The 24,612-nt window shown below is 35.1% G+C and overlaps 1 protein-coding gene across 9 annotated transcripts in view; it reads right to left on the reverse strand.

Annotated features, from left to right (window-relative positions):
• Positions 1–415: 415 nt before the first annotated feature.
• TMEM161B (transmembrane protein 161B) overlaps positions 416–24,612 on the reverse strand; it is an 82,700-nt gene continuing 58,503 nt past the window's right edge. For 7 of the 9 annotated variants that reach the window (XM_031011155.3, XM_063706659.1, XM_055387475.2 and 4 more), the window contains 7 exons: positions 21,791–21,942; positions 21,204–21,264; positions 20,579–20,719; positions 17,769–17,882; positions 13,791–13,965; positions 12,473–12,569; positions 10,001–11,287 (listed from right to left, as the gene is read on the reverse strand). In XM_031011155.3, the coding sequence (XP_030867015.2) occupies positions 11,010–11,287; positions 12,473–12,569; positions 13,791–13,965; positions 17,769–17,882; positions 20,579–20,719; positions 21,204–21,264; positions 21,791–21,942 (1,018 nt within the window). In that variant the 3' untranslated portion in view covers positions 10,001–11,009. Of the gene's footprint in view, positions 4,367–4,794; positions 4,884–4,988; positions 5,095–10,000; positions 11,288–12,472; positions 12,570–13,790; positions 13,966–17,768; positions 17,883–20,578; positions 20,720–21,203; positions 21,265–21,790; positions 21,943–24,612 lie in introns of those variants that run through there. The other 2 variants (XM_055387481.2, XM_031011159.3) reach the window with 2 other exon arrangements.

Genomic DNA, 24,612 nt, shown 5'->3' on the forward strand with positions numbered 1-24,612 from the left:
AGCTTATTATTGTTATTAAGTATAATGTGCTGTGTATAATTGTGTGCTAGGCTTTTATATGACTGCCAGTGCAGCAGGTTTGTTTACGCCAGCATCACCACAAACATGAGCAATGCAGTGCACTACAATGTTATGATGGCTACGACATCACTAGGTGATAGAAATTTTTCAACTCCATTATAATCCTATGGGACCACTGTTATATACCCAGTTCATTGTTGACCAAAAAGTTATTATGTAGTACATGACTCTATTTAAGGAAAAAAATACCTCGTACTCAACAGGCAAAACTCATAATGTCTGGAATCCAGTCAACGATTTTCAGTGATGTAAAGAAGCAGGAAAACATGACCCACAATGAAAAGAAAAATCATTCAATAGACACAAGATAAAATTAGTAGACAAGAACATTGAATCTGCTATTATAACTATATTTTATATGTTCAAGAAAGTAGAGGAAAGCATAAACGTATTTTTAAAGACTCAATTTGAACTTAGTTCTAAAGGTTTTTTAAAATGTCTGAGATTGAAAATTTCACTGAATTAGTTAAGTACCAGACAGGATGCTGCCAAAAATAAAAAGACAAATTGAAAACATAGCATAGCAATAAAAACTATCCAAAATAAAACACAGAAAGAAAAAGAAACCTGGAAAAAAATGAACAGAGCAACAAGGAGTTGTGGGACAAATTCAGTCAAACAGACCAAAAAATGTTTGTATTGCTTTACAAGTTAGCAACAAATACAGCTGAATAATCATAAACATGGCACTTCTAATTCTCAAATTGGAGGGACAAGACCAGGAAAATGCTCTTCCACTTAAAACGCATTTGTTAAAACTGAAATCCACAACTTCTGTCAAGACCTTCAATATTCTCAAGCAAAATCGACACCTATAAAGAGTCAAAGAAAACTATTAATAGTATCAAGTTTACTCCACATGTCTGAGTATGTAACTGAAAGGTCTTACATGTTTTTATACAGGCAGTGCTTTTACTAAACATTTTATGTAGCCATCCTAGGCACTTTTAAGAATATAACACCCTTTAAACACATTCTTTTGCAGAAACAGATGTCAAGAAAATTGTAAAATCCAACGATGCATTGCAATCAAATTTCTCCTCTTTCCTCAGGAGGAAAAACTAGTCAGCCTTTAACATGGCCTGAAATAAAAAGCCAATGATCAAAGAACCTGAATGAACCCAAGTAATAAGAAACATAAAACGATACCAAGGATCATCATAATCGAATTGCTAGAGGTTGAACACTTTTTCATGTGCTTAATGGTCAACTGTGAAGTGCCTATTCAAATGTCTCACCCATTTCCTAATCTTTTTAAATTCTTTATATATCCTGATTCCAGTCTTTTGTCTCGTTTTGCAAGTATTTTATTCCAAGTTGTAACATGTCTATTTCCTTTTTTTGATGAGCATAAGTTTTTAATTTCTATGAAATCTTTTATTATTAAAAACAATTTTATGGGGGCCAAGTGCGGTGGCTCACACCTGTAATCCCAGCAATTTGGGAGGCCAAGGCAGGTGGATTAGCTGAGGTCAGGAGTTCGAGGCCTGGCCAAAATGGTGAAACGTCTCTACTGAAAAAAAAAATTAGCCACACGCTTGTACTCAGGAGGCTAAGGCAGGAGAATTGCTTGAACCCAGGAGGCAGAGGTTGCAGTGAGCTGAGATTGTGCCACTGCACTCCAGCCTGGGCAACAAAGTGAGACTCTGTCTCAAACAACAACAACAACAAAAAACCAATTTTATGGTTAATACTTTGTGTCCTAAGAAATCTATATCCACCACTAATTGCCAAACTATGTTGTAGCTTTTACATTTGGCTCTTGAATTGATTCTTGTGTACAGTATGAGGTGGGGATTGAGGTTCATTTTTTTAAAATGTGGACATCCAATTATTCTAGCACCAGTTGTTGCAATGACTCTCCTTTCCCCATTGTACTGCTTTGACACCTTTGTCAAAAATTAAATGAGTGTGTAAGTATGAGACTATTTCTCAGCTCTCTCTTTCATTGATCCATTTGTCTGTCTTTATGGCAGAACCACAACGTCGCTTTATAGTAAATCTTCAAATCCTAACTTTTTCCATTGCAAAATACTTTGGACAATCTAAGTACTTCACATTTCCATATAAATTTAAGATCAGATAGAAAATTTTTATTTGAATTTGGTGAAACTATTATTTGGATTGTGTTGAATTTATATAACATTTGTGTTAATTTATATAACATTTATACAACATTGAGTCTTCCAATACATTCATGTGAAACATATCATTTACTTATGTCTACTTGAATTTCTCTTAACATTTTGTAGATTTCAGTGTACACGTCTTATACATGTTGGTAAAAAGCTACTTCTAACTTGCTTTTTGACACTACTGTAACAAGAATTACTAATTTTTCAAGTGTTCATTGCTTGTATTCTTACTTTTTAAATGTCTGTAGTCATCTCATATTTTGATTACTGTTTTTTAATTGGCATTGATATGGGTTACTGTTTTTAACTTTATTTCTCCTTGAACCAATTTTGGTAAGAATATAATCAACTTCATTAATCTTTTGGAACAATCATTTTTAGCTTTATTAATTTTCTCTATTATACATTTGTGTAGTATTTCATTGTTTTTTGCTGAATTATTCCTTTAATTCTACTTTCCTTAGGTTTGATGATCTCTTATAGCTTCTTGAATGGGAAACTTTAAATTTTGTTCTACAATGGGTTAAATAGCATCAAAATTTGATGTCATGTTCTTTACGTTTCAAAATACTTCATAGTTTCTTTTCATTTGCTCTTTAAACAATGAACTGTATAGAAATAGAATGCTTAAACTTAAGGCAGTTGAAATTTTGTTCTCTTTATCATTTCTAGCTTAATTCCATGGTGGTCAGAAAACATTACAAATGATTTCAGTATTTTTACTTTTTTTTGGAGACACGGTTTCAGTCTTGTTGCCCAGGCTGGAGTAGAGCGGCATGATCTCAGCTCACTGCAACCTCTGCCTCCCAGGGGTTCAAGCGATTCTCCTGCCTCAGCCTCCTGAGTATCTGGGATTACAGGTGTGCACCACCATGTCCAGCTAATTTTTGTATTTTTTTTTTTTTTAAGTAGGGACAGGGTTTCACCATGTTGGCCAGGCTGATTTCAAACTCCTGACCTCAGATGATCCACCCGTCTCAGCCTCCCAAAGTGCTGCGATTGCAAGAATGAGCCAGTGTGCCTGGCCGTCTTTTTGATCATTTCTAGCTTAATTCCATGGTGATCAGAAAAACATTACAAATAATTTCAGTATTTTTACATTTCTTAATCTATTTTTTATTTGAATGGCCCAGAATGTGGTTGTGATGGTTAATATTGAGTGTCAACTTGATTGGACTGAGGATACAAAAAGTATAAAGGATAAAATAAAGCAGGCAGAAGAAAGTGGAATTGTAGCAGGACGAGCCGCAGAGAAAACTCCTCAGACACTGGATTAAAGAAGGAATAGGTTTTTTATCCAGCTGGGAGCGTCAGCAGACTCGCATCTTAAGAGCTGAGCTCCCCAAAGACAGAGCTCCTGACCCTTTTAATGGCTTACAGCTCTAAGGGGTTCCATGTGAAAGGGTCTGATGGATTGAGAGCACATGTGGTTAGAGTTGGGGGGGGTGGTTAATCTTTTAACCTCAGGCCGGGTCATCAGTGGCACCGGCTGGTCTTGCCACTGACTTCCTTCTTCTTGTTTTTCAACTTTTACTTCCCCCTCCTCTTCAGAGACAGGAGACAGTAAGAGAAATGGCTTCTCTCCTCATTCCCCCCTTTGAGAACCTCACTCACTAGTGGGAGTTCTCACTCTCATCTACACTACCCAGGTCTTCCTGCCAGTCCAGTTCCATTGACTCCTAGAGTTACATACTCTCCTGTTTTCCAACAGGGATTAAGTAGTTCTAATGGGTTATAGCACACATCAGTCTGGTCACTTCCTGGGCTGCATACCTTGTACTGGGTGGCATTATACACACAAGTCCCTTTCAAACAAAAAGACTATTTTAACTTTTTTTTTTTTTTAACCCTACCTCAGTCTGAGGAAGGTCAGTTGAAGTCCTTACTGTACAAGTCCAAAATTTAAAAAAATGAGTTCCACGATGAACTTCCTCATGCTTCGGCCATGAGTGGACCAGTCAGCTTCCAGGTGTGACTGGAGCAGGGCTTGTCTTCTTCAGGGTCACTCTGCAAGGGTTGTCCAGGCTTGGTCTTGCCTCCCAGGTTTCAGGCGCTGCAGGTTTTACATGGCTGTGGTGGATCCAGGCTGGGATTCCCTCTACCTTCACAGTGGTGGGAGTGGTCAGGACGACAATCTGGGGTCCTTTCCACTGTGGGCACAAAGAGGCTACGTTCCAGTCCTTGATCCACACTCAATCACCTGGGGAGAAAGGGTGAACTCGGGAGAATAAGCTAACAGGGCATCTCTCATTTACCCAGGCTGAGATTGTGTAATTTTTCCTAAAGCCTGTAGCTGTCGCTGTAACTCAATTTCACCTAACTCTTGGGGAGTGCCTGGAAGTCCCCGCAATATGGGAGGGGGCCTATGATATAGTATTTTATAAGGGGAATATCCTGTTCTTTTAGAAGGGGTACATCTAATTTTAAATAATACCATAGGGATAGCCTGTATCCATTTTAATCCTTTTTCCTGACATACTTTCCCTAAACTATTTTTGATAGTCTGATTCATCCGCTCCACCTTTCCGGAACTCTGAGGCCGGTAGGCAGCATGCAGTTTCCATGTGATCCCCAATACCTTTGCCGTCTTCTGTACCAAGTCAGCCACAAACGCCAGCCCATTATCTGAGCCGATCCATAAGGGCAGTCCAAATCTAGGAATAAGATCTCAAAGAAGCACATGGGTTATTTCACAAGCTTTCTCAGTTCGTGTTGGATAAGCCTCCACCCACCCAGAGAAGGTACACACAAGAACTAGTAAATACTTGTTACCTCCACACTTTGGCATCTCTGTGAAGTCTACCTGGAGATCTTCAAAGGGGGCTGCTCCATAAGCTTGCATGCCGGGTGGAACGGCTGGGCCTTGCCTTGCATTATGCTGTCGGCAGGTAATACACCGCTGTGTCAGTTTTGGCAAGGGCTGACAAATGCGAGATGTAGACATACCGGCCTAACAACTTTCCAAGTGACTCCTGACCTAGATGGGTGGTTTCATGCACAGCCAGTACAACTGCAGTTCCTAGCAACTGTGGCACAGCTACTCTCCCATCTGGTAACCGAATCCATCCTTCCTCCATCACTTGTCCTCCCTCTACCTGGAGAAAGTCCTTTTCTTCTTTAGAATAAGTAGGTACAAGATCAGGTGCTTGAGGGAGCAGACGGGCTGTGACTGATGCCCGGAAAGGGGCAGATGCTGCTTTTGGAGACTCTGAGTCAGTGCGGGAATTCCCCAAACCCACCAAGGTGGAAGCTCGCTGGTGTCCTTTGCAATGCATAACTGCCACCTTGTGGAGTTTCCATACTGCTTCTAATTGCAAGATTTCTTGTTGATATTTTATGTCTTTTCCGTTTACGTTTAATCTAATTTCTGATATAGTTGCATTCATTTCCACTACTTCTGATTTCAGTCCCATCTGGTTTGTTTTCATCTTTTAAATAAATATTATTCCATTTCCTTCTTTTATTTACTTGTTATAGATTCTTTTATGGATTATCTTAGAGATTACAGTGTACATTATTCTTTTATTACAATACAAATTACATTCACACTTTCATGATACTGCTAAAAACATATTATTTTAACCTCATTTATCCTTTCCTTTTCCATTGTTATTGTGAACTTTAAATATACTGAATTTTAAAATAACACAGGCATTCAATAATTGTTTTTTGTCCATTTGTTTAAATATTTATAATGTCTTCCTTGTCCATTTCCATGTCTTCATCTATGATTATTGCCCTTCATCCTGACCACAAATCTCCTTAGTTTTTCTTTTTAAAGTCTTTCTATTAAAAGCCATGGAATCCTACATTAGTAGCTATTTTCTTTTAACATATTAAAGATGTAATTCCAAACGGAAAATGATGTCAGCAAGATAGCAGAAGAGGAAGTCCTAGACCCTCCTGCCCCCAACAGGGACACCAGCTCAACAACAATACACATCCAGATATCCTATATTAGACTCCTCATCTTAATTTATTGTCTGCATTCTCTCCACTAGATGCTAAGCTCTTGGAGGGAAGAGATTTTGCTGTTTTGTTCATTGCTGTAGCTAGGGTGTGTGGAACAGCCTGTGGCACATTACAGGCACTCAACACGTATTTATTGAAAAATAACTAAATGGGTACAAACCAAATTATTCCAGAGAAAACACTCTTTGTGAAGTCATTTTCAAATAACAATAAACGAATGCCCTCCAACATGATCTGTAACCATTCCTAAAATCAAACATAGCTGTATGTTTTACTCATAACACAGAGAAATCAGTTATCAGATTTAGAAATACATAGCCGGCCAGGCGCGGTGGCCCACGCCTGTAATCCCAGCACTTTGGGAGGCCGAGGCAGGTGGATCACGAGGTCAGGAGATCGAGACCATCCTGGCTAACACTGTGAAACCCCGTCTCTACTAAAAATACGAAAAATTAGCTGGTCATGGTGGCGGGCGCCTGTAGTCCCAGTAACTCAGGAGGCTGAGGCAGGATAACGGCGTGAACCTGGGAGGCGGAGCTTGCAGTGAGCCAAGACCGCGCCACTGCACTCCAGCCTGGGCAACAGAGCGAGACTCCGTCTCAAAAAAAAAAAAAAAAAATATATATATATATATAGCCACACATTTAATGTAAATTCATTTTAAAGATGCAAAAAAAAAAAAAAAAACTATAGACAGAAATGGGATGAGATGTTTTCTGATTCTTAGATTAGCATTCTGCCTACAAAACTATGCTACTACTTTATTTAAGAAAATAAATTGTCTTTTCCCAAACGGGAGAAAGAACAGTAACCACATGCAGGGAGTGGTGGGAGGAAAACAAAAGAAAACAAAACAAAAAACAATAGGATGGAAAAATACACACTCTGATCCATTAAAAATAGGCCTGTCCATCATGAATAGTTCATAGCTAAAAAAGGAGTCCCATGGTAACAGAAGACATATATGTAAAAAGGCTCTACCTGTTTTTGTTCCCCACCTTAGGAAGAAAACAAAAACATGTGAAAATGTTTACCACTTTAAAAAAGGAAAAGGTTGACATTAGCTTTTATTTTAATCCCAAGATATCGTCAAGCAAGACACTAGCTTTTTGACCATCCTTGGTGTCCATGTCAGAGTCTTCATGGCACATAATGAGCTCAGCTCTAAACCCAAGGTATGAACATAATAAGATGGATAGGAGTTAAAAGATGAGATGGTACAACTATTCGAGACACTGAGTTCAAGCTCTAGTATCACTAGTGTGTTTAAATCTGATTCCTTAAGACACCTAAATCTTTGCAAAGGCACAGGATGATCTGCATTTAAAAATCACTTGGTTTTATTTTGTTGAATAAAGCCATATACCTTGATAGAACATCTTCGATTAAGTGATGGCTCAGAAACTGTATATGAATTTAGAGAATGTTGAGACCTTAGGCTTCAAAATACTGAGAATTTAATCTTTCATTTGAAAGAATAATGTCTATCCAGTGAAGTTCCAATTATAGATTTCATAATGAATTCTATTTATTGCTTCCTGGACCTGTCAATTCCATTAATGGATGAATATCTCTTCTGAATCATAACTGAGGAAGAAATGCCACTATTTTACCAATGATATTTATATCAGAAACAATAAGACAATGAGCCCATTCTGCTTGCATGCATTGGTCATTTTACGTACATCAATTGGGATTCTGGGAGAAATACTGATATAATAAAAATGCACATGGACATTAAGATAAAATTATATGCTTATCATTTCAGACAAATCAATGGGGGTAGGAGGAAGAATACAGCTCTGATTTTATAGTGCAATGGCTAGCAAGTGGGGGAGTCGGAAAGACAGGAACCAATAAATTGTCACAATCCTACTAATCATACAAAACCAAGATTATAAGGGCAAACACATACAATAAAAATAACTTAATATATGCTTTGAAGCATATTATATTGACTAAAGTATAACATACAAAATAAAAGAATTGTACTGGTCTAATTTGGGGATATTAAAATATTACTTGGTTTACATAAAGTACAAACCCTTTTGTATTTAAAGAACATAACTCTTGGTTCAAAGACAAAATGCATAAATAAACCAATTAGTTCAAATTTGCTTTGAAAGGCTAAAAAAACTAAACCAAACCTGTTACTTAAAATACTTGGTTTGCTCAAGCCAGAGTATACTTAGAGTTTAAGTTTAAAAAGAATGAATTAACAGAACTTTAGGAATACACATTATTCCATCCAATAATGAATTCTATGTCTTTTACACCATATTACTGCACTGTACAATCTTTGAAACTTAAAATAATAACTTCAATTTTACTTTTTAAAATGTAGCTCTTTGGTAAGAATGATTATAAATACCAGGTGAGATTCTTCCCTAGTCCAACATGTGAGAATTTTCAGATACAAAACAAATGTCAAATTTTGGTATCATCTTATTATAAAACAAACACATTTTGATGATGCTGATATATCTCAAAATATATTTGAAATGCTTCCTTTGGAAATACACATGAAGCGTCATTAGGATATATTCACAATTCATTTCAGTCAGAGTTTTATCCAGTTTAAGTACCTACTACTCAATTTTTTACATGTTTTATTTTAGTTTCAGGGCGTACATGTGCCGGTTTGCTATATGGGTGTATTGCACAATGCTGAGGTTTGGACTTCTAGTGAACCCATCAATCAAATAGTGAACATAGTATGCAACAGGTAGTGTTTCAACCCTCATTTCCTTCCCACTTCCCCTCTTTTGGAATCCCTAGTGTCTACTGTTTCCATTTTTATTTCCATGAGTACTCACTGTTCAGCTCCCGCTTATAAAAGAACATCTGGTATTTCATTTTCTGTTTCTGAGTTAGTTCACTTAGGATAATGGCCTCCAGTTTCATCCATGTTGCTTCAAAGAACATAGTTTCATTCTTTTTTTACGGCTGCATGGTATTCTATGGTGTACACATACCACATTTTCTTTATCCAATCAACCACTGATGGCCACTTAGGTTGACCCCATGACTTTGCCACTGTGAATACTGCTTCAATAACAGATATGTGCAGGTCTCTTTTTGATAAAATGATTGCCTTTCATTTAGATTGATACCTAATGATGAAACTGCTCAGTCAAGTGGTAGTTCTATTTTTAGTTCTTTGAGGAATCTCCATACTGTTTTCCATAGGAGTGGAAGTAATTTACATCCTCAGCAGTGTATAAGCATTCCTTTCCTTTTAAAACATGACTATTTCCAAAATATTTAAATCTACACCCAAAGACAGGAATTTGCTATATTAAAATTTTCAGATGACTGTGAACCTTAAAAGCCCTGAAAGTTATTCCAAAAGAAGAGTTTCAAACTTGCTTTCAACAGTGGTAACAGCACTGAAACATAAAGACCGCCTCCTAAGAGTTATATGGAAAAGCATGTATTCATTTATTTGAAAAGACAAAAAAAACTACCTTTATCTCTTACACATTTTACAATCTTGACCCTTCATTTTGAACTTTAGATGTAAAAGGCATCAAAAAGAGTTTTACTTTTTTTCATTTCCCTTGAATGTTTCATTCAAATTATCTGTTTTGGCCAGTAAAACAAAAATATTTCTGATTCTAGAAACTACAAATTTAAAACAAGTCCTATTTAACAAAGGCATACATGATACCTGTAGACCTGATTTGAGAGGGAAAGATTCTGATTTTTGGAAATGACAGAAAAAGAATTTTAATTTGGGAGAAATCATTAAGCGTCCATAAAACTTTAAATACACTCACACATAGGCAACACAAATAAATTGCTTACTCTGCTGAACTTTCAAAATGTATTTTAATCTCATTCCAAAAAGAAATAAAATTTCTAGATACAAATACATCTCATTCAAGTCACTTTTTAACATACATTCTGCAACTTAAAATATTATAAGGATTCAATATTTTCATCTTTTATAATCTCAATATATTATATGTTTAATATATAATATATATACAATACATACAGGTAGTCAGCAGGTTTACAAAGTAATTTCTTTAAAGTCTGATCAGTATTGATAAATATTTTTAGCCTATTAAAAGGAACTAGTTAGGATCATAGAATAAAACAAAATATGGCAGGTCCAAACCTAATGGCAAGATTACAAATGTTCATATGGCCAATCATTTTAAAAGAACTCTCAAGTTGGGTGGAATATGTTTTAAAACAATACTCTTGCTATTCTCAAGCAGCAGTAGTTATATATTTTAACCATATTCATCTCCATTAAATTTAAAATAACTATGCAGCTTTCTTTACTGTAATATACAGTAGCTATCTCTTCCTTTCTGTTGGATTTTATTGTTTCAAGAGTAACTAATATATTACCAACAGAAGAGACTTTAGCCCCTTTCCCTCCCCTAAAGCATGGCTCAGTTTGAAGATTGTTCTATAGGCAGCCACTATGACTATCAACAGTACCATAAAACCATTAAAAGCAATCAATAACTAGAGTCATGTGAGATGTTTCAAAGACTGCTGGAGGTTTCTGTAAACCAGGGTAATCAGAAATATTACCCTTGTAGATAGCCCTCTCATACCAGTAAATACAAAGAGTTAAAATTCCAATGCCACAGTGTAACAGTTAACAATCTATTTTGTAATTTTAAATATTACTACATTAATTCACCCTGAGAATACAGAGGAAACATTTAATACAAGACATTCTGATATGTTTTTTTTTTTTTCCCATTGTATTTGCTTTCTTCTGGTTTTCATCAGCCCTTTAAGGGCACAAATATTTTAATTTAAAGGGTGATTTGGATATGCTTTTTTGTTAACTGAGATTCATGCCACAGTCAGATACTGGTGATAGAAAAGCCCAAAAAGGCTTGTAGAAAAGAGGCAAGCAGCAATCCACCAGGTCAGAAAAGACAGAAGTCCTCGAAAAAGAAGAGGAGTAAAAATATTTTTTAAGCTGCTCAGTGCCACTGTTATTTGTGTAACAGTTACCTTCATTTTCCCTTCAGCTGATGGTAATTCAGAGTAAACAGAATTGGACAGTAGACTATTATCCACTGGTAAGGTAGAGATAGATTCTGGATAAATACCCCAGGAATGATTACCTAGAAAATCAAAGACACAAATACAATTTGAAGAGTAACTAATTACAAAGCTTTTTGTTAAAAAAAAAATCTTTCTATATTTGAAATTAACAATATGTTTTGTGGCACAGTACATCATTTTATGTTGAAAATAAAGTAAAATAATAATCCTTCTAGATCCGTAAAAAATTAACCTGACTAGAGACTATCTGGCCTCATCAGTAAAGGTACACATTAAAGCAAAAAGTCTGATATATTTTTAATTAACTGCACTAAAAATTGGTAAAATAACAAAACAATTTCCTCATTGTATAAGAAATTAATCAGCTAACTCTACTGGAGTGACCAGGACAGATTCAATAACTTCTGAGAAATCTTCTCTACTTCTAGAATATCAAAATAAATTCCTTTCTCAGAAACTAACTATGATTCCAATGTGGAAACCTATTAATAGCTTCCAAAAATTTATTTCATCATATACTTTCCTACAGTGGATAGGATACGAGCCACTTAATTTACAATTGAACTACCTATCCCTTTACATTCCGTAGATTCTTACAGGGCACCTATACCTATCATCAAGTCTATGACACCTACTAGGTCCATGAAGCCAAATAATAGTTTTAGTTCTTTCGGGTTTCTTAAACCCTAACAGTGGCTGATTGCCTGATCTAAGAAAGGGGAAATGATCAATGCAATAATAGATACCTCTTGAATAACAACACCACATGGGGACTTGATAGCTTAGTGAAGAGACTTGTAGAATTTTGTACTAAGAAATCTTCACCCTTTTGATGTAAGTTATCTAAACTAGAACTTACCATAGCATTCTGTAATTTATGTAAGTTTATAATTGCCTTGTAATAATTTAAATGTTAGGCAATAACAAAACCTTAAATCATCCTCTTATAACACGAAAGTAACTAAGATCAACAGTGCTTACTAAAGTTACTGAGTAAATCTGAGACTTAACCTTTAGTAAACAATTCTTGAAGACGAAGCATAAAGTTATAAAACCATGGGCCTGAGTTTTCAAAATGAAGATGATAAATCACCTTCCACAGCTAAAACTTTCCCATGGTTCTTTTTACAACTTTTAAAAAGAGAAACAATTTTAAGAGTTGCATTTCTTTGTTGGTGACAAAAAGCTTTATTAATTATAGGTAGAAAGTAAAAGATGCTTCCTAGTTGCCAGGGCATGCCTACCTAGTGTTTTCAAAAGCAGAGTTGTGTGAAGCAGCATTACCAGAGGCGCCACATACTGCAGTGCAATGACACAAAGATAATAAAAGACTCGAGCCACCTGCAACCAACAACATTCTTAAGTGTCTAATGCAACTGACATGTTAGGAGTGAATTAAACTTTCATATAATTGCCATACCAAAATGCTTAAGAGATAATCCTTTCACAAGAAGGAAGCTAAATGTCAATAAGTTGTGCTGCATGATAAATGTCCTCAAAATGACTTTGGAAAGGCTCAATTTGAAGACAAGTTTTTAGAACGTGAGAATATTAAAATAGATTCCTTAAAAATAATTCTTAAATGATGTATATGTATTGGAGAAAATAATGACTAAGATTCAAATGGTATACATTTACTTATATTTCAAAGATAAAACACAATGTAAGGGCATCTACCTAAAATATCCAACTAAATAACAATAGTAGGCAGAGCCACATATGAGCATAAATCCCTCATAAATAAAAACATTAAGTCCCCATTCTACATGAACATATTTGAAGTCAAACTATGGAAAATATAAAAATATATAAAAGGTAAAACAGAAAAAAGTTGTTTAAATCTTAATAAATGCCCCTAACTATGGAGGTGAATCAAAAACTGAAGCTGGTTGGGCGTGGTGACTCACGCCTGTAATGCCAATACTTTGGGAGGTGATGCAGGAGGATTACTTGAGCCCAGGAGTTCAAGACAAGCCTGGGCTACACAGAGAGACCCTGTCTCTACAAAAAATAAAATAACAATAATAATAATAAAGCAAGGTAGCTAAAAACCACCTCTCTTAAAAAAAGAATCAAGTTATTGGTCCACTATAGTGGCAGATGGATTCCTTGTCCTTTTATTCTCTGGAAGCCTCAAATAAATTAAATACTTACATTTCATGTTCAAGTAAATTGAGTAATATTAAAATGAATAAATTTAGCCACTAAAAGTAGTATTTCCTACTTTTTAAGTCTTAAAGTCTGGACAATATGTTATAATGTCTTTCAAATCAATTAGAAGGGTCCCATTTAGCAATATTAGGCATAAAACAGCTTTGTACCACCCACTGTATGACACCAAGCACTTAAGGCAGGAAGAGGAATTAAGACCTCTTCCTTCACTTGGCACCAAAATCAGATCAAGGTCTCTTTGATATCTGTCAACTTAAGATTGTTCTGTTTATTTATAATAAGAATATGATGGGTTGAAATACTATCTACTAAAGGAAACCAATTTTTTTTTTTTTTTTTTTACAGTGCGGTTTTTGCTATTTTTCATTTTGACTAGGGTATAAAACTTACCATTTTCTGTAGCTCAACCGTGCTTATTCGCCCCGCTTCTTTCTTCATCTGATCCACACATTTTTGGGCTAAATTTAAATAAGCTTGCAGGTGACTACGCATCATGGCCAACCGCAAAGCACACAGCAGGATTATTAACCAGAGTCGCAGAGTATCGAATGTGGCTTCTGTCATTCTACAGATCAAAAAGTTGATACGGTGCTCTCAAAGACAACAATATGCTAGCATGCTCGTTATATGTTAATGGTCACCATATAAGATATAAGAAGTCTATACTTCGCAACAGTTAGACACATAAAAGAATCTGACTCTGCCATAGACTTATCTGTATAATACTTTAACTTGAATAACAGAACTAGATAAATGTATCATGAAAGCGTAAGAAGTTAACAGGTATCTAGAAGAAAAAAGTAGAGCAATACATGAGATCCTTTTCTCTATATACCCTCCTCCATGGATAAAAACTGGCTGTGACATGAAAAGACAAGTTGGGGAAAGAAAGAAAACTGCAGGGATTGCCTGTGGGGCTAATCAAGTCAATTACCCAGCATCACTGGTTACAGCTTTGCCTGATCATATACCTACTTGGATGGGATCTTTCACTCTGCTGAGCTTTTACTTGGGACCACTGGAAAATCAAAAATTCTGATATATCATGAAGAAATCAGATGCCTGAGATTCCTCTACAACAATTCATTTAACTTGCTATGCATTGAAGCTGGCTCGGTTCTGAGCAATTCCTCAAGGTTAAGGTTAGGATTCCAGGTGAAAATACATAATGGAAGGACACCGTTTCAGAAACCAGACCACTGATGAGGGCTGCTTAAAGAATTTTTAGAAAGACGAGATAACTTCTGATGTCCTTTTGGTGTTTAATGTTTTTAAAAGACCACGGATTTCTGCTCTGATGAAGAACTACATTGCAAGTAATTTGAATGTAGTGACTAGACCACCCTTGGCATCTAGTCTTATATCTAGTACCTATCAGGCACTTAAAATGACTATTGTAATGCACAGACTCATTTGCCAGATAAAACCTGGAACTCAGAAGGGTCTCCCTGAAATTCTTAACATGACAGTAGAATGGATGCATATAAAGAACAAATGAGAAAAGATTTAAAAAAACCCCTCATAACTAAAACTACAATATAGGAAAATTTGAAGTGTAAAATTTTGCTCGAACTGTTTATGAAATGGAGGTAAGAAATGGGGATGGGACAAAGGCTTTACTACATATACTCTCTCATTTCTTTTTATTAAGTCATGAGGGGACATGGACATAAAATTTCAATGGAAAAGCAATGTTGGCTAAGAAAGATACAGGCATAACATTTTATCAACATGTTTCCACTACAATGAACAATGAGATTAACGAGCCATCACGTGAGAGTAACAGTACATAAGACACAAGCCTACCCACAGCCTTGACCCTTTCCTGGGGACCTATAAACAATACTGTGCTCCCTCCAGTTGTGCAACAAGGACAACTAACTGGGAGCAGCCTGAAGACAGCTATTTCACAGCCTTTGAGGATAACAGGCAACGTGAATGAAAGGAACAGAATAAGGTAGTGAACTAGAAAATTATTTGTTCAGTTTATGAGTTGAGGATTTAGGATAATAGTCATTAAATAGTACTTTCTAATTAGATTATTCAATATCATCATAAATATCTGATAAGTTGATCTGATAGAGTATCTCAAGAAGGAGCATGAGGAGGAGCTTAAAGTATATAGGGAAAGAACAGGTAGAAGAAACCACCCTAAATTCCTGATGCCATTCTGAGCTTTCCTGTATATGCTGTGTTCTTCTTAGGAGATTATGAGCACACATGGACGCTGTTAACCATATTTTATTTTTTTCAATGCTTTATCAGAACACATGATGGACTCAAATACATTTCTGGGTTGAAACTACATTATACCATATTTTTGCTTCTGATTACAAAGACCTTTCCACAAATCAATTTGTCTGTGACAGAAGAAGAACCTGTCACTTCATTTTTCCTTCATCCTACCCTTTTTGATGGGCAGCCATTTTTTCACAATCTATCACATGCATTTTAGATTTTTAACAAAAATTAAAAACTGCCTCTAATAACTTAACCATGAATTCAAATTAAAGAAGAATAAAAGAGAGCAGAGGTAAAACCATAATTTTGCTTGGAATGCTTATGAAACAGGTCAGAAATGGGGATGGGACAAAGGGGGAAAAAGCTATAGAAAGAGAACCTCAGGTCTTTATATACAAACAACATTTTTCCTATAATTTAATATACACACAAGAGAAAAGTTCCTTATTCCCATTTCTATTAAATAAAGTATTCACTACTAATAAATCCACATGAAGTTTAATCAGACTGGAAGTGGGAAGTGAATGTTGGTATAACTACCAAGTGTTTTATGTACACGCGATCTGGCTGAATAACCTTAGTCAAATTATTTAACCTCTGAGCCTGTTATTTCATGTATAAAATAGGATGACAACAGCAACAAATGGACAATTACCATAAGAAGATACAATATGTAAAGTATCAATATCTCACATAATAACTGGTATATAAGTGTTTTATAAATGCTAGTTTCCTTATTTTCTCAATTTAACTAAGGCAAATATAAAAATCAGGGAACATAGTTACAGGAGTATGAAATCCAGTTTCCATGACCAAATCTCAAGGAAGGATTGGGAATGCTTTCAGTATCAAAGATACGAATTAGTAGTTTCTCTGAGACTTTTCTAGAACCTTAGATCCTTAGAATTACTTTTCAATACTTAGGGAATCTGTCAAGTTAAATTACCATTAAGGTAATTAGTGTGTGTCGGTGGCGGGGAAGCATTACTTTTTCAGTGGCTATTTCCTGGGTTCAATAGGATTAACTCTAAAAAGAGAAATTATCATGGTCATCACTGATTTTATATATATTCCAAGACAAACTGGTACCAGGATCTAAAAGAAGTACACAATATAAAAGGTACACTGCAGAGTCAATGACTAGTCAAGTATTTCTATTTTAATTCTGATGAGGCAAAGCAGTGAAAAGAACATTTATTAAGCACTTAATTCCAGCTGGTTGCATTACATGTGTTCTTTCATTTATTCCAATGATAACCTTGTGAGTTAGATACTATTATCTTCATCTTCCAGATGGGGAAACAGAGGCTCAGTGAAGTTAAATAATCTGCCTCAAATGAAGATTTTAGTGAGGAGGAGAGCTGGAGTTTGAACCAGTTCTGTCTGAAACTTTCTATAACTCTAACAGTTCTACAAGGCTAACAGATCAAGTCTAGTTATTAATGCCTATTAATAAACTGTTTCCTCACCATCTTCTTCTGCTAAAATACAGTTGCCTAACTGTAGAAATATAAACTAGTATTAGATAATAATGTTAAGGTATTAGTATTAGATAATTGTTAGGTACGATGATGTTATTGTTATATAGGAACACATCCTTATTTTTTTTAGAGGTGCAAACTAAAGAAAGTACTAAGGGATAAAACTGTTATGTCTCTAATTTACTTCAAAAATGCTTCATCAAAAAACAAAACAAAAAATGGATGAAGCAAATATGGAAAATGTTAACAACTGTCAAACATAGGTGTTGAGTATATGAGTTTCCATTTATACTACTTTTTTTCTCCATAATTTTCAAAATTAAAACAAAAGAACTCCAGAAGGTATCTGAACAATAGCCACAATGACAACAGAAAAATGATGACGACTGGACGTAAAGAGGAGGAAAAAAATAGTGTATAAGGTAATATTAGTGCAAGGTAATAATCATTAACATTAACTAATAAAGATCACAAAAATGTTAAATGATGGTCTGTAGTTTCAATTTTCTAACACATCTTTTAGCATTCCTATTAATGTCTGAAAAATACAGTGTCCTGATTTTATCACTGAAAACCAAATACAGTAAATAACATTTAGTAAAGCAGTTTTGATGATAAAAATCAGCCCTCAAATGCCCATACTTACAAAGGGATACTTTCTTTACCCAGTGGTGGGTTCATAATGTAGTCTTTGGTGATTGGTTTTACCCAGAGCAGAACCATAAATAAAGGTGCCAAGAAGTTGATATGAAGTAAAGTTCTGAAAGTACGTAAGAAATAAATATAAAAATTCAGAAACAGCACGTGCTAATAAACTACAGAAGCTGGGGTCTTACTAAAATGGAGGTAGGAGCTTATTTGCAGTATTCTACTACTTACGATACTACTGTCACCATCATTTTATATTTATCATTATGATTTAACACTGATTTGAGCCTGTGAGAAATTATATCATTATCTTAATTTTTCAAATGAGAACATTTAGATACAGAAAAGTTAAATGACTTGCTCTTGGCAATAACAGTTAATGTAAATATAGGACTAAAATTCAGATTTGTTCACTTCTATTCTAGTATTCTTTAATAATCCCATACTTTATTCCTGATTTAATAAGCAGGTATTTAATGATTCTAACTTTATATAGTCAATGAATCTAATGGATTTTCAGTACAGAAGAGTCGTCTGATACTTTCTAGGGCAACTGAAACAAAGTGTCTCCTCATTATCTACAAGTAAATGATAGTGGTTAGCCAGGTCCATATTACTAGAAGGCATATGGCAGATGGAACCTACTGCAACAACCCGCAACTGAGGAACCTTTTAACGTGTAATGATCATTTATAATTTTTAACTTCCATTGTTAACAATCGTAAGTGATTCCACATTTTAATTTCTTTTTGAATGAGTATGAACACACTTGAAATAATTTCCCTATCCTACATATATATATATGTAAAATTTGCATTACTCCTGACAAGGCAATATACCTAATACAGCAAAGGTTTCAGGTATGTGCTATAACTTCATTGTTAATTGTCCAAGTTTGTATCCTACAGAGACAGATGGCTGATAAAAATTTTTCTTATTTTAGAAAAAACCCAAATTCTTCACCCATTTTATTACCATAAACTGCTTTCATTATCAACCACACTTAAGAGCTAAACTGGAGGGTTCAAAATACACACAAACACCACATTTTAAAGTATCACTACACAGGCAGACAGTGATCTGTGTGAGTGAACAGGGCTGGGTCAGGAAGCCACAAACACCTGACAGGGAAAGGCAGAACTCCCACTCTAACCTCTGATATAAAAACACATCCTAGTGCCTAGCCATGGGGGTGAAGAGAATGCTGCTCTTTGTGCCAGTCATGTTACTCTCACAACAGAACTAGCTTGCCCACACCCTTGCATCAAGGCAGAGTGCTACAACACAATGAGGGGCTGCAATAAACTGAAAATAAAATAAAACCCCAAATCCCCCAAGGGAAAAAAATCTTAAAATGAAGGCACATTTTACTAAAAAGAACACTAAAATGTGCACTCCACCTCCAACCACCACCAAATGCTTTAAATGTTTTTATAAAGTGATTCTTTCATCCCACAGCCTGGGTAAACCATCGGATGTGGGGAAGAAAGAAGCAGTATTAGGTATGCAGTGTTGCTAGGGAACACTCTAGTATCAAGGAGCAGCCCACAGCGGTTTCAGTAGCTTGTGAAGGGCTCCCCTCCACCCACCCTTTTCAGCTTATTTAAATCATAATACTGGGGTTAGTGGACTGAAGTGTGTGTGCAGAGAGGAGGGGGAGAACCAGGTTTTGTCTTAAAAGAAGCCATTAGGGAGACGGGTGGTGGGAGAAAGACGGGATGCAGCCAAAAGCACACTGAGTAAAAGGAGAAAAAAAAAAAAAAGAGGGATGAAGGAGTGTGTAGTGGGAGGTGATAGTAAGTAAACACACGTACAAAGCTTATGTAGAAAAATGGAAGCGAGGTTAAAAAAAAAGACAGTCAAAATTAAATTAAAGGGAAATGACAGGTAAGAGAGACAAGAATGTGAAAAGACTAAATAATCCGCATCATTAAAAATAGGTTTTAAAGAATAGAAATGTTAGGAAATAAGATCACCCAGATAAACTTAATGGTTATAAATACACATATCAAAATGAAATATTCTCAAGTTGGGCTTCTACTGCAAAACAAAACGATGAGACAGGAACTTTGATCTGAATATGATTTGAAGTAGATATAAGCCTATCTTTCTGCCAAGATGTCTACATCAACAAAAAAAAAATCTGTGACAAGCACAAAGAATATAGTAAATGGGCTTTGAACTACATATGAAGATGAAATATGACTTGTCCAAACTAACATATAATTTCAGAACTAAAATAGAATTTGGTAGTTAGAAGTAATGTACAACATATAACATTGCAGAGTACTAACAATCCCAAAATAATGTATTATTTTAATAAGAGTCTAATAAGCAGGTCAGTAACTTAAGGAAAACAAATACCTCTTACATACAACTTTAAGTTTTAAAATGTTTTTAAATAAAATTTTACATTAAAAAGTTAATTTAAATAGATTTATATGAAAATTTAAAACAATATTTTAAAGTAAAATGATCTTATTTTTTAAGGGAAATTTCTATGGATCCTCAGTTTAGTTGTAGAGATTGCAACATAAGCCCCTGAATTAGAAAGAACACAAATTTTGAGATTTTCATTTTAACAGGTAAGACAAATTTAGTAATCGATGATGTATCTTTTTAAATACAAGATCAAAATTTAGAAGCAAATAAAAGAAACGTGCTTATAGTTGAAAGAGGAAGTAGTGTGACATGAAATGGTTATTAATTTTCAATACAATAATTTATGATTACATTACAATATTATACCTTCATTAAGATGGAAAACATATATTTATCTGCATGTGCTTATGTACATTTTCCGCTTACTGTGTAATTTTTTCTGTTGCCAAATTCAGGGCATCCAGATGCATTTGAGCCAGTCGTAATCCAGGAAATGTCAAAAAAGCCCCAATGAGTGAACAGAAAATAGCCAGGAAAAATTTGAAAGTAAGTTTTGAAACAGGACTCCTAAAAATAAAATTTTTTAAAAAGCTGATAAATTTTTATAATTAGCTTTTGAAGAATTTCTTTTCTTCTAATCAATTATCTTACAAATAACAATAACAGTAAAACAAAGCAAATTTCTACAAAAAGATTGCTATTATTCAAGTACCTATAATGGATTCTGGTGAACTGTAAACTAAATGAGGCAACTCTTTAGTCATAGTCACAGCAACCTAACCTACACATTCAACAGGGAATTGACATATAACTTGGATATAAATTTAATCTCTTGAGGGAGAGGAATTTAAGAAATGCAAATTTACATAAGAATTCTATAAAAGATACTAACTTTATATAGTCGTAAAAATTATGAGTAAGGATGTTTCTAGAAGTGACAGTCCAACTTAAAACTCTTTACTAATTTAAAACAGCTATTTATAGTAAATACTGCTTTATTAAAAATAGAAAAGGTTAAATTTAAATAATGCTTAATTTTTCAAAAACTTACTGAGATTCTAAACCTTGCTTTTCAAGAAACTGCATCGCACTGTCTGAAAAATTTGTAAACCCTGTAGAAAAAAAAAAAAAACAACAGATTACTCTTATCACAAATGTGAAATACAGAATCTTTCCATGGAAATAAAATGCTGGAAAACAGAGCATCTTAAATTTTGAAGTGACTAGCTTAGCTCTTTCATGTGTTAATTAGTATGCCATAATGCAATAAAATTTGGTTATTAGCAGGAACAGTCTTTGAAAACGTCCCTTTGATATTTGTACATTCCATGAGTGTGCATAAAATTTGCATTAATTCTTCAACTATGAGAGTAAACTTTAGCATTACAGAAACTTATTTAACCGTAAGGAAAAAAATGAGACAGTATTTTTGGAAAAAACATTAATTAAAAACTTAGCTAAAACAAAAGCAAAAAATGAAGATCTTAATAATAAAGGTTAATTATTTTGAACATTACAGAGTATACACTTTAAATTTAATTTTAAATATTTATCAGACATAAAACTTAAATACTGAAGTCAAAAATATTAACACTAGATAAAGCAAAATTGATTTTTAAAGTTGTATGAAACTATTACCTGTTTCAAGTCCAAATTCCAGATAATTTTCTGTTACAATCAACACTGCCATTGCTTTGACAAAGAAAAAAAATCCAAAGGTGACACAAACAGATCTTTCACCACCATCTTCTACTTTAAAATAGTGTGTAGTTAATGAAAATAGAACTTTGCTGCAGAAGGAAAAGTTCAGGAAAAACCACAATAAATTTATAGGAGCTATACACAATGATCTTTATAGGACTTGATTGCAATAAAATTTGACTACAACATTTATTTCTAAGTGGAGTTTATAACACTTTTAAATTAAGGAAAAGAGCACCCATATACTAAGTTGTAGCTATGGAATGTATTTCTAGTTTATCTCACTCAAATTTTACTAGAAGGTTATTTCAAGATTTTTATGCAGTATGTTCTCAGTGACACGAAAAGCCAGGGTAGAGGTTATTCTAGAGAACTGTCTTTATTAGGCATGTCTGTTAAACCAGTTTACATTTATAATTAAACACATAACACAGGAATCCTCCGTAATAATTCAACAAGTTAAAATTTGAGAATTTTACTAGTAGCTATTGTTGATCTGTGGTATGAAAACTAAGTGTCTGGGGTCACCACTTCACGTTAGTAATAAGAAAAAATCTTTAGAGAAAACAAGTTCCATCTGAGTATTCAAAAACAGCAAAAGTTTCAACATGTTCACCTGTTAAAATAGGCTGAAGAGATTATCTTATCTGAACCACCCCAACACACACAAATTGATTTAATCAAGGTTAAATCAGTGCATGGCCCAAAGATAGAACTCAGATCTCCATTATACACCAAATTGTTCTTCTTCAAATCGCAAAACAAACTAAGGTGCTTGGCAAACAAACCTAGAAAAGCAACCTTTACGTAAAGTTTATGTCAAGCATGGAAAATAACAGCTATCATTTAGTACTTGCCATATGCCGGGCATTACCAATTAACTTTTAATTCTCACATTAACCACATTATTATTGCTACTTTACAGACATTTTAAAAAACTTAAACAAACAAACAAAAAACAACTGTGGGCCGGGCGCAGTGGCTCACGCCTGTAATCCCAGCACTTTGGGAGGTCTAAGCGGGCGGATCACCTGAAGTCAGGAGTATGAGACCAGCCTGGCCAACACGGCGAAACCCCGTCTCTACTTAAAATACAAAAATTGCCGGGCGTGGTGGCTCACGCCTGTGATCCCAGCACTTTGGGAGGCCGAGGCGGCTGGATCACGAGGTCAGGAGATTGAGACCATGCTGGCTAACACGATGAAACCCCGTCTCTACTAAAAACACAAAAATTAGCTGGGCATGGGGGCGGGCGCCTGTAGTCACAGCTACTAGGGAGGCTGAGGCAGGAGAATGGCGTGAACCCGGGAGGCGGAGCTTGCAGTGAGCTGAGGTCGCGCCACTGCACTCCAGCCTGGGTGACACAGTGAGACTCCGTCTCCAAAAAAAAAAAATTAGCCGGGTATGGTGGCACACGCCTACAATCCCAGGTACTCGGGAGGCTGAGGAGGAGAATCGCTTGAACCTGGGAGGCGGAGGTTGCAGTGAGCCGAGATAGCACCACTGCACTCCAGTCTGGGCAACAAGAGTGAAACTCCGTCTCAGGAAAACAAAAAACAAAAAACAAACAACAACAGCAACAAAAAAACAACTGTGGCAGAGAGGTAAAAGTAAAAATATCAAAATCACAGCTAGATTAGAGAAAGTTGAGATTTAAAACTAGACAGTCTGGATCTAGAATCTGTGCACGTAACAATTGATTATATTGCCTCTAAAACACTGTACATAGCACCTAAGTCAATGTGGTACTTTTAGCAGTAACAGAAAATCTTTTCAAAACAGAACTGCCCTGACAGAAGTAAAGAATTAAAACATTCTCATAATCAGAAGAATCCTTTCATATATATCTCACACACATAGTCTGAAGGTAATTTTATACAACATATTTAATAATTTTGTGCATGAAAAAAATTTTGACTGCATTTTAACCGCAATCTCTCACATGAGGCCCAGTGTAAAGTCTTCTACTTCTGGTGTTATGTCAGTACTTGAAAAGTTTCGGATTTTGGAGCATTTCGGATTTTGGATTGTAATGCTCAACCTGTATCAAACAATACAGGTCCATCCATCTCTTTCTTGGCATTATAAGGAAGAGCTTACATATTAGAGGAGGACAAAGAAAGATGAATATAGTCAAACTGCAAAACTACAACTGAACTGCTTTTAAGATACAGCTATGATCTCTCATAGCCTAAATGCCTTAAACTCAGGTTTGAAAAACACTGCTTTATTTTTACTGAAAATGTTTACTAGAATCTGTAAGGAGACAATTTCCAACTTCTTTTCTTACACTGAAAAACAAAATAGTATCTTTGGCCAAAAGTGGTACCAAATCATCAGAATAAAATTTCCCAAAAATTACACCTACCACCACACTTTGTTATCCTAGAATAATGAAATTACAAAATATGTCAACACTAAAGGAAAACAAAATTACATGCAATCTGATCCAGACATGAAGCATGATCTTGCACTTATCACTAATACTTTACAGTCCCACACCACAAATGCCTAAAATGGTATAATCACTGCATCCTCACTTCATATTGCATACTGGATAAATCTTAAAAACCTAATTATTTATTGAGTTCCACATTAGAACACCATCTCCCAATAACCCATATGTAATACTATGATCTGGCCACACTCACACGTTCAAGCTTTCATTCAATAGTCCCCAAATCGCCACCTCAATCAGAATAGTGTACTTGCCATCTCCTGAGTGTCATCACTACACTGTCTTGGATCATAATCTATCA

This window comes from Gorilla gorilla, chromosome 4 (genome assembly GCF_029281585.2).
Source record: "Gorilla gorilla gorilla isolate KB3781 chromosome 4, NHGRI_mGorGor1-v2.1_pri, whole genome shotgun sequence".
Classification (NCBI taxonomy): domain Eukaryota; kingdom Metazoa; phylum Chordata; class Mammalia; order Primates; family Hominidae; genus Gorilla; species Gorilla gorilla.